At 54.1% G+C, this 15,460-nt stretch overlaps 5 protein-coding genes across 5 annotated transcripts; 3 read left to right on the top strand and 2 right to left on the bottom strand.

The window, feature by feature from the left end:
- Positions 1-826: 826 nt before the first annotated feature.
- Positions 827-3,104, bottom strand: BDP55DRAFT_664462 (HK97 family phage prohead protease). The gene is made up of 5 exons (XM_060574945.1): positions 2,867-3,104; positions 2,575-2,807; positions 2,371-2,511; positions 1,563-2,300; positions 827-1,398 (listed from the first exon to the last, which is right to left on the bottom strand). Exons 1-5 carry the CDS (start codon positions 2,997-2,999, stop codon positions 913-915), a joined length of 1,731 nt encoding a protein of 576 aa, XP_060429548.1. The 5' UTR covers positions 3,000-3,104; the 3' UTR covers positions 827-912.
- An 849-nt stretch (positions 3,105-3,953) lies between these two features.
- Positions 3,954-5,791, top strand: BDP55DRAFT_156570 (beta-lactamase). The gene is made up of 3 exons (XM_060565640.1): positions 3,954-4,809; positions 4,868-5,159; positions 5,222-5,791. Exons 1-3 carry the CDS (start codon positions 4,285-4,287, stop codon positions 5,635-5,637), a joined length of 1,233 nt encoding a protein of 410 aa, XP_060429547.1. The 5' UTR covers positions 3,954-4,284; the 3' UTR covers positions 5,638-5,791.
- Positions 5,792-6,270: 479 nt separating this feature from the next.
- On the top strand, positions 6,271-9,571 carry BDP55DRAFT_664455 (uncharacterized protein). The gene is made up of 2 exons (XM_060574944.1): positions 6,271-6,723; positions 6,838-9,571. Exons 1-2 carry the CDS (start codon positions 6,609-6,611, stop codon positions 9,411-9,413), a joined length of 2,691 nt encoding a protein of 896 aa, XP_060429546.1. The 5' UTR covers positions 6,271-6,608; the 3' UTR covers positions 9,414-9,571.
- Positions 9,572-9,859: 288 nt separating this feature from the next.
- Positions 9,860-11,298, top strand: BDP55DRAFT_664454 (uncharacterized protein). The gene has a single exon (XM_060574943.1). The coding sequence runs from the start codon at positions 10,007-10,009 to the stop codon at positions 10,964-10,966; it is 960 nt and encodes a 319-aa protein (XP_060429545.1). The 5' UTR covers positions 9,860-10,006; the 3' UTR covers positions 10,967-11,298.
- BDP55DRAFT_632220 (uncharacterized protein) lies at positions 11,064-15,362 on the bottom strand (the record flags this gene model as incomplete). Its single annotated transcript, XM_060572392.1, has 5 exons — positions 11,064-14,299; positions 14,378-14,822; positions 14,914-14,997; positions 15,059-15,080; positions 15,142-15,362. 5 exons carry the CDS (start codon positions 15,360-15,362, stop codon positions 11,064-11,066), a joined length of 4,008 nt encoding a protein of 1,335 aa, XP_060429544.1.
- Positions 15,363-15,460: the final 98 nt, after the last annotated feature.

Here is a 15,460-nt window from a genome sequence, read left to right as displayed (position 1 = left end):
CAGGTGTTTGGCTTCTTGCGATGGGTTGGGTTGGTGTTGAGGTGAGGGGGAGAGAAAGAGGCGAGAAGATGAGAATAGAAGAAAGAGGCCTGAATGAATTTTTCTCAGCTCGATTATTGTGCGAGAAGAATTCGGGGCCTCGGTTAAGGCGAATACAAAGGATGAGGTGGATGAATATGCCACTGACTAGTCCTTCAGTCAAGGAAAGAATACTTAGGAGACGAATAACAAGGTGAAGTTTGGGCATAGTATTTCACCTTTCTTTCACCGCCTTCATCCGAAATGGATAATGAGAGAAGACCAAAAACAATGGAAGGTGCGATAACCGAAATTCAGTGAGCATTGAGAATTCCTACTTATGTTGCTCTTCGGGTTGTGTTACAAGATTTCCGCATTCTGGTGGGTTATATATATCGTACAACATGACCTTGGCCTTTTGGTTATATTTTTCTCTAGCCGGACTTCCCTCGGGAAGATATTTTGTAGGATCTGAAGTGATAGATATGCCGATGAAGATATTTAATAGTAGATAGCTCATTGATGTGAAAGCCTCAAGAGCCCACCTGTATTCATGAGCTCCAAGACGCTCCCTTACTCGATGAATGGGATATACATATGCACACTGCATTGATGATTGAGTTTGATCTGAAAAGCCTGCATCAAATGACCACCAGGTGATGCCTTTGATCGGGCTGTCGTCTTCTTTTGATGAATACCATCCGTCGGGCATACTTGTACTACGTGGCTGGGTTCCTCTTCTTTCCGACAGTCGACATCTCATAGCTAATCTCATGGAAAGATTCACATGGAAATCCAACATGATTTCGTTCTCAGACAGCTTCGATAAAACTTCGAGACTTAGTACTACGAAACTATGGTGCCTACAATCATCGCGACATGACCTCTCCAAGCTCAGATTCTACTCTTATCTCTCGTATCCTTTACAATATCAAACCCAGCCCACCCATCCAGCTTCTCCCGAATCTCCTTGGCATACTGCGGAATCCCACCCGCAAAGTTCACCTGCTCAAACGCCTTACCCGGCATCGACCCACCCATGTACGTCGACCGCGTCGTCGGGAACAAGCTCGCATCGCTCAACTCGTTGATCCGCTGCTTCCACGCCTTGGTCGCGTCCGCCGTCGGGTTGACGTACTTGATGTTCTCCCGCTCAATCTTGCGGATGCAGTCGGCGATCCAACGGCCCTGGACCTCGACCGTTGAGGGCCCGTTGCTGAGAAGCGTGGGACCGTGGGGCCCGTACATGTGGAACATGTTGGGGTAGCCGCTGACGGTGGTGCCGAGGTAGGTGTTTGCCGCGGCCTTCCACTCGTCTTGGAGGTAGGTGTTGTTGATGCTCTTGAGGCCCATGTTTGTCATGCCTCCGGTTGTGATATCCTACGAGGAATTTCTCGGTTAGCTTTTTGGCGAGTCTGTAACGTTGCGTACGTAGGGCGAGGATGAGATTCTGGAGGACTTGGGGCTTCTCCTTTGTCGCGTTCGAGGACACAAGTACAAGAATCCCCCTTGCCTCCGCATAAATGAAAGACAAGAAGACTTACAAATCCAGTGGCAATGGCAACCACATCAAAGTCGTACGTCGTTCCATCCTTCAATCTGATGCCCGTCTCCGTGAAGCTGTCAATCTCGTTTTTGCTGATGTCGACAACATCCACATTGGCCTTGTTGAACTGCTCATAGTAGTTCTGCTCCAAACAAGGCCTCTTGACGCCAAAGAAGTGCGGCATCTTCTCTACCTTGGGCGCCAAAATATCCCTCTTCTTCGCATCTCCAATCCGGGTTCGCACATTGCGCGCCCAAAAGTCGTACGCCTCTTTGTTAGCATCCGCACTGAACAACATATCCTTGTAATTCCCCAGCCAGAATCGGAACCCGCCGTGCTCCCACAGCTGTCGGTAAAACGCCTCCCGCTCCTCGGGGGAGTCGTCAAAGGTGTTGCGCTCCACCATGCCGTAGAAGAAGCCGCCGAAGCACTTCTCGCGCAGCTGGTAGAGGCGCGGGTACCACTCTTTGGAGATGTTCTGCTCCTGCGCCGTGAGGTTGCGCTTGCCCATCGGCACCGCCAGGTTCGGCGTGCGCTGGAAGACCTTGAGCTCGCCGGACTCGCCGACGGCCTTGCCCCATTCCTGGGAGATTTGGACGCCTGAGGCGCCGGTGCCGATGACGGCGCAGCGCTTGCCGCGGACGGGGACGTCTTCTTCGGGCCAGAAGGAGGAGTGGTGGACTACGCCTTTGAACTTTTCGACGCCGGGCCAGTTGGGGATGTAACGTTTTGAGGCCTAGGCTGGGTGTGAGTTTATGGCGGAAACGAGGAGTGCGAGAGGAAGAGTGGGGGTAGGCTCGACTTACAAAGCCGGCTGCGACGACAAAGTACTTGCTCTTCGCCAGGCGGCCATCGGCAGTCTTTACGTGCCATTTGCCTTCGGCTGGCTGGAACTGGGCGCCGACGACGACAGTATCAAATGAGCAGTCTTTGGAGAGATTCAGGACCTGTGAGACTGTGTCTTAGCTTGGGTACGTTCGCCACAGGATTGAGCTCTCATACGAACTGACCTTATCAACGTGGTCAAAGTACTGACGAAGCTCCTGGTAGTTGGGATAGTTGGTAGACCATGTCCAGTCCTTGAACACCTCGGGCCACGAGAACTCATACTCTGGAACCTCAGAGTCAACCCGGGCTCCTGGGTAGCGGTTCCAGCGCCAGGTTCCTCCGAACGAGGTTCCGGCTTCGTAGATGACGGCTCGAAGGCCCATCTCTCGCAAAGTCTTGAGCATGAAAACCCCGCCTTTGATAATCAGGTTACTTTGAGAACTAGTTCCTGAGCTTTGGGGTGGAATATCTCACCGAATCCACCTCCCACGATGAGAACATCTACATCGAGGTCATCGGCATAAGGCCCATCAGTCTGACGACGCTTGGCATAGTCCGTCAGATCGGTCGCAAACTTCTTTTGCTGGGTATCTGTAGTTGCAGCCATGTCTGCAGATTGCAATTTCAAACTCTTAGAAGTAAATTTCAAACAATGATAATGATGAAATTGGAGTGAAAGCACTGATGTATGCTTCTTTTCATCCAATTGAATACTACAGCACACAGAGTCGAGGGGGTTCAATGCTTTATATAACTTCGTGTGACGACATACTGAAGTCTACCTGATCCAGTTCGTTTCGCATGCGACGTGTTGCTTTACGTGACATCAGACGACGCAACGGGTATCCTCAGAGCATCCCCATGGGACACTGTACTCCAACATCACGTACGGATACCTTGGAAGAGGCAACCGCAATTGCATTCTCCGCACTGAATCTGCCCGCATTCGTGGCATTGCATCGATATCCTTATCGCTATTATCTGCAAGAACACCGCAAGGCCGCAGACTCCGAGGCCCCAGAGCAACGTCGAATGCGCAGCACGCAGATGTTCTCCGTCCCGCATCAGCCGGCGACGTTGTACTCACCTCAGACATGCAGCAACAAGTTACAACTCCAGACAAGATCGCACATCTCTTTCCTCAAACGCCAGCCTCGCCTCGCGTCTTGCATCCCCGCAGCGCATCGAAGGAGGAGCCGCTGCGGATCCGCCCTGCAGGCCGCTCTGTAGGTTCAGGCGGATTCAAACAAAACGGGATGTCACAGAAAATGCGGAGAGCCGCTGCGGAGAGCCGTTGTGGTCGTGTCGTGGGAGCGGATCCGCAACTGCCGTGACACTCCAGCCGCTTTGCGGGGAAGACAAACTTTCAGGTTGGCATCGCGGGAGGGAAGGGATGGTCCATGTTCTGAGACGAATCAACTCAAGTCTCTCTCGTTGACCAAGGTCGGAATAGGGTACCTGGTGAAAGACTAATTACTGGTTCTTTCTCAGCTATTCTCGGTAAGTGCGTGATGGTGGTGGGCCGAGGTTGGACGCGGTTCAATGACTAGGTTGAGAACTTTGGACCATCTCTTTCGTCAACATGCGTGCTTGCGTCTTCTTTGGGCTGCAGCTGAGACGATGGGCCCCCGTATTTAATGCTACCGCACCGACATATCTGCTTTGGAAAAAGGCCGGCCGCAGATTGCCAAGAAGCTCGGCCGAATTGATTATCTCTGTGGTCTCTCGTGTGTTCGTTGTGAAATCTGATTTTCTTCACTCACACACTCACACACACCCTCCTTCCTCACATGTGCCGTTCATCTCATTTATCTTCACACGCCATCTCACACACTCTCATCTCACTCACTCCATAAAAACTCACATTTCAAACCCTCACACTCGAGAAGACCATGCCTCTCTCATCACAAGCCGTGGACGAAATCAAAGGCATCGTAGAAAATGCCGTCACATCCGACCCCAACCGGATCCCCGGAACAACCGTAGTCGTAATCGACCGCACCGGCAAGGAGCAATTCGCCCACTCAGCCGGAAAACGAGGCGTCGATTCCTCGGAGCCCATGACCCTGGACAGCGTCTACTGGATTGCCTCGTGCACGAAAATGGTGGTCGGCATCGCATGCATGCAGCTCGTGGAGAAGGGCCAGCTGAACCTCGACGACGCGGACCACCTCGAGAAGCTCTGCCCGGAGCTGGCCGACATCAAAGTCCTCACGCCAGAGGGCAAGCTCGTGGATAAGAAGCGCGGGATCACGCTCCGCATGTTGCTGACGCATACTGCCGGGTTCGGGTATACCTTCTTCAGTGAACGGCTGCGCGACTGGAGCTTGCCTGCGGGCATCGATGAGTTCTCTGGGAGCGTGAGGGATATGGTGCAGCCTCTGTTGTTCCAGCCCGGAGAGGGCTGGGAGTACGGCGTAAGTGAAGATTAAAGTGGCACACTATCGAGCCCATTATCTCTAACTCAAGCTGCAGGTTGGCATTGACTGGGCCGGTATCGCGCTGGAGCGTGCCACAAACATGAGTCTCAACGACTACATCCAAGCCAACATCTGCCAGCCCCTGGGCCTACACAATGTCAACATGATCCCGACGCCCTCGATGAAGGCGCAGTTGGCGTACATGCATTACAAGAGGCCCGACGGCAAGACGGTGCACAGAGACCACCCTCTCCATCGCCCATTGATCGTGCAATCGGAGGAAGAGATCCGCGCTTGCTTCAACAGCGGCGGCGCCGGCATCTTTGCAAAGCCTCAAGAATACACCCGTACGTACTTCGCCTCTGTCAGAATCATGTCCTGCCAGATGACTAACTACACGACTTCGTAGGCATCCTCGCAGTCTTCCTAAACGACGGAATCTGCCCCATCACCAAATCCCAACTCCTGAAAAAGGAGACAGTAGACGAAATGTTCTCCAACCAAATCTCCAAGTTCCCAGACTTTGCCCGGAACGGCGTCCAGGACGCGAAACCGGAGCTGACAAACGCAATTCCGGAGCTCTACCCGCTCCCGGGCAACCCGCCGCAGGGCTGGGGCCTGACGTTCATGATCACGGGCGGGCCGACGGGGCGCTCGAGCGGGACGGCGTGGTGGGCTGGGCTGCCGAACCTGTTTTGGTGGTGCGATCGGGAGAACGGGGTAGCCGGGATCGTGTGCTCGCAGATTCTGCCTTTTGGTGATGCGTCGGTCATGGGGCTTTGGGCACAGGTTGAGGCTGCTGTATATAAGGGGTTGAGTGCGTGATGACTGCCCTGTGATCATGACTGAATCCTCAGTCTTGGTGTCTCGCGGGGTTTGCGTTCGTTCTCTGCCGATGAGGCTGGGCTGCTCCTAGTCGGAATCTCGGAAACATATTTCCATATACGGATGCTTTCCTATTGGTTCCCCTTCAGAATGAAACTAGTAATATGTGAAGAGGTCTTGAACCAATTCCCTTGCTGTAGACTCAGTGCATGGGGGTTATCGCTCGCCATTGGCTTGAACTGCCAACTGAGGTCGGAGTGGCCTGATTCTCTCCCCAGAAACAGCTGAAGAATGCCACCGACATGGTAAGCTCGAGAACCTCTAACCAAACCATTGGATCCTTTGACCTGTGCCTCGTAAGGTTCACCACAAGCGATGAATCCGGGGTTGACAGCTCGCTTCCGGAGGATGGGGAACCCTCCCCTCCCCTTCCATTCCCGGGATCCCATCCCAGCCCCCGGTGCTGCCCCAGACCAGCCAACACCAGACCAGGCACACAACCAGAGACCGAGTGAATCTTGAGAAGAGGATCTGCGGGGGGGGGGGGGGAAACATGAACCAACTGGCAACCTGGCAAACTCGCCTGTATGCACCCCGCTTTCTTCTTTGCTGACGCAGGCAACGCTAGAGAGAGAGAGAGAGAGGTTGAAAAAACGCGGGGTTTGAACAACAGGGACCTCCCCGTGACGACGTCGTTTCGGATGGCCGGGAGATTTGACTGGTCACGAGTTTTGGAACTAGCGGGGATTTTTCTTTGTTGGGGGAAAAAGAAACTGGAGACCCCCCCCCTTCTTTTTCAGCTTCGTTGTCTCTAAACTCCGCCTCACAGCCGGGCAAAACCTCCACATTGAAATCTCATCTCACCTTTGACACATACCTTACGGATTATCTGTACCGAAGTAGTGTGTGAGAAAGAGCCACGATACCCGACGCCCACGCCCTGAAGACGATAACGCGAAACCCGACTCGCGATGAGGCGGCAAAATAGCAGCTGCGACCAATGTCGCAAGGGCAAGAGGGCCTGCGACGCGGGCGCCCTCAAGGATATCCAGCTGTGTCTGGATGCGGACCTTCAATGGGAGGTTGGTAGGTAGAGACCGGGAGTGAAACTGAAGCCACCCAAAAAAAAATTCAAAAAAAAAATCATAAAAAAAGTCAAAAGAAAATCGCGCCTCTTCACACAGGACTAATCTCTTCAAGCAACAGATTGGCAGAGCATGAACGGGCCGTGCTCAAACTGTTCAAAGACGCGCAAGTCGTGCACATTCAACTGGGCCCGGTCACAGCAGGCCCAGCTCCGAGTCCGACGGCAGTCTGCCGAGAAGAACGGCGCCGGCGCAGGTTCCGCTTCCGCTTCCGCCGTGCCGAGTCGGAAGAGGGTCAAGTCCACTCACAGCAAGAAGAACAACAACGACAGCAATAGCAACAACGCCTCAGTGTCGCCGGCGTCCCAGGGGCCGGGGCTGAGTGAGGCCCAGCTGGCGGAGCTTCAGTCACTCATCCCGGATCACGCCGGGTCTCTCACCAACGAGACGTCAGGCGCGCATGCCTTTGGCGGAACAGCAAACGACTTTGGATTCCCTCAAGACTTGTTCACGCTATCACCCGCCGACGAGCATCTCGCATTCGACCCATCCGACGACGCCTCGCTTCTCTTCCAGGGCCCCTCGTCATTGTCGGCGCCCAGTTGTCTATCAGATGAGTTACCAGGCTTCGACGACGCCGACCTTGTCTCCATGCATGGCGCCTCGACTATCAGCTTGAGTCCGGATTCAACTTCATCAACCATGGGCATCAACCCGAATGCTCGCAAGAGAGCGTGGCAGCAAGCGCACCCTATGAACTATGCACCACCCGGTGCCGGAATCTCAGAGTACTCGACCACGCAGACGATGATAGCGCGGACAAACCAAGCGCTCATGACGGATAACCTTATGAAGCTGTACCACGACGTCATGGAGGGCGCGCTCTCATGCTGGCTGGTGGAGCAGAACTGTCCTTACATCCTATCCCCCTCACAGCTCGAGCGTTCCAGTCTCGGCGATGCACGATGTCACGACCCGACGCAGATTCATCTTAACCTGCCCAACAGGATCTACCGCCGCGTTTTCAAGCTGGATAAATCCCTCGTCTCGCTGGGTCTCAAACCGCTCAGCGTGTCCGAAGACCGGAGGGCCACGAAAGCGCTGCATCTTGCCATCATGGCGTTCACGGCGCAGTGGGCGCAGGGAAGTCAACGGAGTCAAGCGCGGTATCAAAAGCCCAACGGCTTTGGGGAGTCTATGCCGGGAACCGAACAGGAATTCGACACGGCGCTGCAGATCTCATTCTGGAACCAGGCGCAGCGGTGCCTAGATGATTGTGCAGGGGTGGACTCGTTCAAGGTGGCCATGGCGGAGCTCCTCTTCGGCCTGACGCAGAAGAACCAGGAGAGCGCGGAAGGGATCGGCTGGGAGTTCAACGAAGGGATGGTCGGTCAGAATCAGCTCGGGTACGATTACGGCAGCGGAGACGGAAACGGAAACGACTGGGAGACGCCGGGCACGAAGGAAAAGGTGCAGACGGCGCTGGAGGAGGAAGGATACTCGCTCTACGTCGAGCGCGGCGCGCGGCGCCTGCACGTCCTGAAGCGCCGATCTGAAAACTTTGAGAGAAGGAAACGCGTAAAGGCACGCGGCACCAACGCGAGGGACGGTTCCAACTGGGCTGTCAGCGGAGAAGACGCGCACGGCGAAGAAAAGGCAACGATGAAGATGCTCTTCTGGCTCGCCATCATGTTCGACACCCTATCCTCCGCAATCTCCGACAGACCACCCGTCGTCTCGGACGAAGACAGCCGCGAGACGAAGAAGCAAGACTCACCACCGCCCAAAGATGAAGACGACGACACCACCACCGCACACCCCACGCCCTCACCAGAAGGCTGGAACGATCAATTCATCATCAAACGCCACCAGAAACTCGCGCCCTTGCGCTGGCCCTGCCCCACCGACACCTTTGAGCGCGAACTCCGCGACGCGGCGCCCGTCAAAGTCTTGCTGTTTCGCAAAATCACGCGCATCCAGGCTCTCTCATCGCGCGGCTCCGCGTCGCCGAGGATAATCGAGGACGCGATACAAGACGGTTTGGCGGTGTACCGCCACTGGAACATGATGTACGGCCCGCTGTTCCGCGATTGCATAGAGCACCACGACGCGCTACCGTCCAAGATCCAGAGCTGGTACATTTGTCTGCTGGGACACTGGCTTCTTGCGGCGATGATGATGGCGGATTGTATCGCGCTTGTGGATGAGCAAGGACTCGGGAGTGCTTCGCGTGCCGCGGAGAGGGGGCAGAGCGGGTTGGTGGGCGATTTGAGGCGCGCGAGCGTGCGTGAAGTGTCGGATCTTGCGCGGGCGGCTACACCGCAGCATGACGATGGCGGGTTGGGCGTGTTGTTGGATTTTCATCCGGCTGTGAAGGAGGGGGCTTTGCTTACGGAGCCGTGGACGATGGTGTTGATCAGGTCGTTTGCGATGGCGGGAACGCTGTTGCTTGAGGAGGCGGGTGGTGGTGGGTTGGGTGTTGAGGATGAGGTTGTTGCGGAGGCGCTGGATCGGTGTGAGGATTGTGTCAAGGCGTTGTGGTATTTGGGGCGCAAGTCGACTCTGTCGAGGCAGGTTGCTGGGATCTTGGGGGGCGGGGTGCTTGCGGAGCGGGCGAAGGGGTTGAGTGTTGAGGGCATGGTTGGGAGTCAGGATTCTTGGAGCGTTTTCGGGCCTGTTGAGATTATGTGATTTGGGAGGGCCTTGAGATGTATGGATGGGTCTTTGGTTAAAAGGTGGATGAAGAGGAGAGATGGAGTGTATTTACGTCACGTTGTGCCGACAACTCATCAGTGAATAACGGAGCTACACCGAAATACGATGTCACGGTCATGAGCCATGTCCCCCCATACTAAGAACACTTCCATTTTCACACCCGCCGGTGATTCCCATACGTGAATGCTGCCCCAGGTAGGTACTTACAGATACCTCACAGTATCGAAACCCTGACAGAGAGGTGAGTGTTATCAACCCCAGATTCGATATCCCTTGTCAATCTTATCAGTATCACAAACACCGATAGTTTGCCAGAGTCTCGGGATGTACGCACGTCAGGCCCGCTCCGCCGTGCCGGGATGAAGGTACGTCACACGCCCCTCAAATCCCGAGACCCCGCATCCGACCGCCGATAAGCAACCCCACCCGACATCAACCTCCGTTCGTGTCTCCGGAAGACCAAGCCTTCCAACTTCCCGACAACAAGATACAACCCACGACACAACCAAACTCATTCAAAAGTCTTCTATTCAAAGATCCACAGCTCTCCTATCCCAAAATAACTCAAAATGGCCCCCTCCTTCCACATCACATCCGCCCACCCAACCCTCCACTGGTCCAGCAAAACCAAACCCATCCTCACAGTGCCCCCCAACGAACCCGTGACTTTCGACCTAGGAGACTCCTCCGGCGGCCAAATTACACCCACCACAACAACCACCCACCTCGCAACCCTAGATCTCGCAACCTTTGACCCGATCTACGGCCCCGTCTCCATCGAAGGCGCATCCCCCGGCTCCGTCCTCGAAATCGAATTCCTCTCCTTGAACCCCTCCTCCGGCTGGGGCTGGACCGCAATCCTCCCAGGCTTCGGGCTCCTCGCCGATGAATTCCCACACCACGTCATAAAACACTTTAAATGGACCGACGACGCGACGCACATCGTGTTCAAACCAGGCATCAAAGTCCCACTGCATCCGTTCCTGGGAATCTCTGGCGTAGCACCCGCTCAAGAGGGCCCATTCTCGACGATTCCGCCGTTGGAGACGGGCGGGAATATAGATTGCAAACACATCACAGCCGGCACGAAACTCTACCTCCCCATCCGCGTCCCCGGCGCGAATTTCTCCTGTGGAGACGGGCATGCTGCGCAAGGGGACGGCGAAGTCTGCGGTACCGCAATCGAAACGCCCATGAAAGCTACTCTCAGCTTTACTATTCGAAAAGACATGCCCTTTGTCACGAGTCCGCACTATGATACGCGCGGGTCAGCGTATGCGAGGGCCCATCGGGTAGAGGATGGTGGTGTGTATGCGGTGTTGGGCATCGATTCCGACTTGTTGGAGGCGAGTAGGAAGGCGCTGAGGGCGTTGATTGCGTACCTTGTTGCAACGAGGGGGCTTGAGAGGGAGGAGGCGTATATGTTGTGCAGTATCGCGGCCGATTTGAAGATTGCGGAGATTGTGGATATGCCCAATTTTGCTGTGTCTGCGAGTATTCCCTATTCTATTTTTGAGGACCATTCTTGATCTACCCAACAATGCTTTTTAAAGTACAAAAACGAAAGTCCGATAATGGTATCTTTTCTTCATACAAACCCCCCATATCATTATGGATGTACATTTATCATGTTGCTACACTCTCCTTGCTGGAAACCCCCTCAAAGGCCCTCTTCGAACTCCTTCTGACACCCATGTAATTAAACTCCGGATCGCCCATCACACCAACAGTGTAATGCCTCGTCTGATCACATTCCCTCCGGAACCATCCCAGCCGGAAGCCTATACCAGTCATGCGCCCGTGCAACTCAGCCAAAGACATCATTTCGGCACCAGGCGGCAGATGCGCCGCGACGTTCGAGTTGCGCAGCAGGCCCGCCGCCGCGGCAATGCTGTGGAACCCGTCCGGCGCCAGGCCCCTCGCATCCATGTCCAGCAGCCAGCTATCCCCGCCGCCGCAGCGTCGAATCAAGGCCGACGTCAGCGTCCAGATGTTGAATAGGATGACGCCTCCCAGGATCCCTACCACGACATACGTGATGGTTGGGTTCTGTACCAGCCGACGGCGGCCATTGTCCCATACGGTCGCGTTTATAATCGGGGCCGGTGAAGGTCCGCCTTGGGCGCTGATGGGCTTGCGGTTCATGACGTTGGCGAGTTGCGCTGCGCTGCGCGTGTAGTTGTGTAACCAGTACTGCAGTACATCCTTCTCCTGTTCCGGATCCCCGAATGCTGCACTCGGTTCATCAGCGATGCCGGCATCTGGCGCCATGAACGGCCAAGGAGGCATATCAAGAGGGGGGTCCAAGGGCCTCATGGTCGACATATCTGGTCGTGGTGGCCTTTCCGTGTCGATGGCTAGATGGCCGTCGGAAAAGACTAGATTGATTTCCGTGTCGACTTCGACCCAAAATTGTTCGCAATGATACACAGTAACAAAGGTATAGTCGTCCAGAACTGGGTCGAACTGTCCCCACACAAATGTCGGGTACAGAGCCGTCGTATAGTTTGTCTGCGTGTTCAAGGAAGGATCGCATGGGTTCGATACATACGAAAGTCTGCTTGAAAAGTATCTGGGTTGAAACAGATGGGCTTGGTCATTTTCACCGAGGTCGAGTTCCCCTCTACTTGTAAAAGTTGTGCCCCTTTCGGGACACTCGAAATCGACGCCTATGGTGCCGTAGAAGCGCGTGAGCTGGCCAGTGGAAACGAGCTTATGATGGCTGAGGTGGTACCTTTCCTCGCTCATACGGGTGCACTGAAATTCGACCTTCCTAGCTGGTGTTGTGATTGCGACTGAAATGTTTTTGGACGGGTCGAGGTTGTTGATGCTCTCGAAATCGTGGAACACAAGATCGTCGAATGTGTTTTTCGGATATGTCAACTTGGTGTCTTCCTGAAGAGTCCAAAGACTGCTGAACGTTTTTTGTTTCATCTCGTAGGCTTGGTCCCATTTTTCGGGCCATAATTGAAACCAAGTCTGCTGTTGGAATTGAGTTGGTGTCGACCCCGGGATGACTTCGAGTGTGAAGATGATGGAGACAAGGGATGTGAGTAGCCCGCAAACGAGGGCGAGGCTTTGAGAGAATGTGACAGACCAGAGACGGTAACGGAAAGAGTAGAATAGCGCGCGAAACCCCAGCATATCCAATAGAGAGCGATCGAGGTCGGAAGAAGTGCATGTAGCTCTGGAGAGATGGTATATAGTCGCAAGATCACGATACGACCAATCGCAAGAGCTAATGTAGAGAGACACCCCGAGCGCTATGGTAGCTGGAAAAGAGGTCCACATCAGGTGCAAATAGCCGTCTTCGCCAATGGTTGCAAGTCCATCCGATGTCTCGGAATGTCGGAGGGTGAGAATGAGACTACCCGCCAGCAGTATGGTAAAGATGCAAAATACCACACGAGGTATCGTTTTCAATACCAAGGGCGTAAAGGCGCCGTGGTGCCATCCTGACGCTACGCCGTTGATCTCTGCAGCCCGGCATGTAAGGTCGGGGTGAGCACTGAGAAACATTGAATTCCCGAGGAGCGTCGCCGGATCGCGATGCCAGATCGAGGTGTCCCGGTAGTAATGCCAAAGTAGGAATGCAGTGATACCAGCGCTGAGAACGAAGAGCACAATCATTGAGAGGCAAATCTTGGGGTTGACGGTAAGGCGGACGACATGCTGCAGCAATGTACCACTTCCTGTGGAACTCTTCTTTTGTCGAACGCGGCGGTGGTTTACAAAGGGTGCAAGACGATGTGTAAGGTTTTGGGCTGAGCCTTGCAACATGTCGGTCGTTATATTTTTTGGCCAGTCGGCCCTCGTGTATCCCCTGAAGTCAAGATCAACACTGACTGGACCTAAGTCCGCAAGTATTCGACCGGTCCAGCGGACACCGGTCGGGAGCGACATGTTAATCATTGTCCAAATATTTGGCGTGGACAAAATTTGTCGCTCGTCGGAGACTGCCATCACTTTCGGCTTCACTCCATCGTCGGTGACCCGAACTTTCGACAGCCAAGCATGCGGCTCGCAGATGACACCCGCCGCTGAGTGATACTCTGCTAGAGGCGAGCTCTCGTCGCCCTCCAGAGTGAAAGCCCCGTTGTAGTATATGAAAGCTGGCGCTTGCAGAGGCAATCCAGAACAGGGTCGTTGGACTTTTTGGTCCCCTTCCATGACCCAATCTGTGTAGGGTCCTAATTCAGGCTCCTGCCAGGCCCAATTGTGTACGAAGAGTATTGGTTCTTCGCATCCATCAAACTGAAGCGCCACGGTGAAATTCATTTCTGGGTAACCCCTGCCCTCAATGTTGTCGATGTTGTGCTGCTCAACAATAGAGTATGAGCTCAACTTGAGGCATTCGGTATCTGTAAAAATCCCATCTACGGTGGCCGTTACTGGGTTGGCGACAGTTCCTCGACCAAGATCGTTCCCGGTGAAAAACGTTTGATACGCAAACCCTTCCGCGACCCCGTAGGGTTGGACCACGTCGAAGTCGTTTTGTGCCCGTGCCAGGTAGTAGGGAGTCGGGTCTAATGCGTAGGTAGCGTCCGTAATCAGGTTCAAGTCAAAAGTATCTTGCAAGAAGATTTCGACAGGACTTATAATCTGGAGTTCCACGAGGCTGTATAATCCAGGAACTAGGATAACTTGGGCCTTGAGAAGGGTAGAGATTGAAGCAACCATAAAAACAAGATAGTGCTTCTGACGGAATGACCGGGGGAAAACGAGAGGTAGAAACATCGTGGTGTAGTCGAGTGCTAGATCCCTTTCTCCGGGCGAGAAACCCGATCGTGGAGAGATCCAAGGCATATACATCATAGCTTGTAGCTCGACTCTGGCCCAGAAGATGGTCAAAATCGTGAGAACTAGACAGCAAAATGTTAGACAATTGAACTGGTCGTCGTTTCTTGAGGCTTGAGTCAAGAATACGGCGCGCTACTTACATGCAGTCGGCACAAATCGCCACAGATAAGTGTGTAATAAACTCTGACGACTTTCGAAAAGTCCATTGTTCGTATTTGAGTACCACAGCATCGCAGCCAGCGCCATAGAGAGAAAGACGAAGAGGCTGGCAAACAGTGCTAGCACAAGTGGACGTAGCCAAGCCGGGCGCCATGAAGGTGCTCGACCCGCACATTCTTTGATGTTGTTCTCTTTGTCGTTGGCAGCGATTTTTGCGTTCGCCCTAGTCTCCAGCAAGCCATTCGTACTGGCATTTGTCTCTTCGCGAGGCCTCCATATGCCATGGTTAGTGGCCGCACCACTCGATGTCTCTAGGTACATGGACTCGTAGCTGAAGGTATTTGGTGCGACAGGTTTTCGACGGATGTTGTATGCCTCGTGATTTGACTTTCGGTGCCACGGAATATCCTCGTGTTGCTCCATTCTCTCCACAGCGCGTTGAGGTCAAAGCCAACTTTTGCCGCACATTCAATGACTGCTGTTCAGTGTGGAAACTAAAGAAAATGAATGAACGTACACCGCGGAAATCGACTGTGTTGGGGAGGGGTTGGCAGGCTATCGCCAGTTTGTATGAGATATACGGCTCAGTGCCGCCTCGAGACTGCAGGACCAAGCTATAATTCTATTGGCTAGAGATCCTCATCGGCTACGGGTCATCTTACCTTAAGTTGTAAATAATGCAACCTAGGCAAGGGTTAAGCGCCGATGCAGGTCAAAGGCTCAGCAAGAGCACGAGAGGGCCCACCACCCCACCGAAGTGATGGACTCCTCAGGAATGGCGTACAAGCGCGACCGGTCCCTGAGGCGCTTCACATGAGGTAGGTAGCTTGTAGGTCCAGCCAGACGCAAGGCAAGGCGGATTCGATCCAGCCGCTGTTGTTCAAATTGACGGGCGGATGCGTGTTGGAGTGAAAGCCGATGCGTCGTTGGCCAACTGCAGCTAGCCTGATGTGGCTTGATGGCCATGGATCTCCGCCTTCCTGTCGGCAGGATGTGTTTCGAAGCATGGATATTTCACGTCACGATTGACTGATTAGGGGCTGTGTTGGAAGCTGTGTTGGAAG

Source organism: Colletotrichum godetiae (assembly GCF_030913485.1).
Source record: "Colletotrichum godetiae strain CBS 193.32 chromosome Unknown BDP55scaffold_21, whole genome shotgun sequence".
Classification (NCBI taxonomy): domain Eukaryota; kingdom Fungi; phylum Ascomycota; class Sordariomycetes; order Glomerellales; family Glomerellaceae; genus Colletotrichum; species Colletotrichum godetiae.
This window is presented reverse-complemented; position numbering and strand designations above follow the sequence as displayed.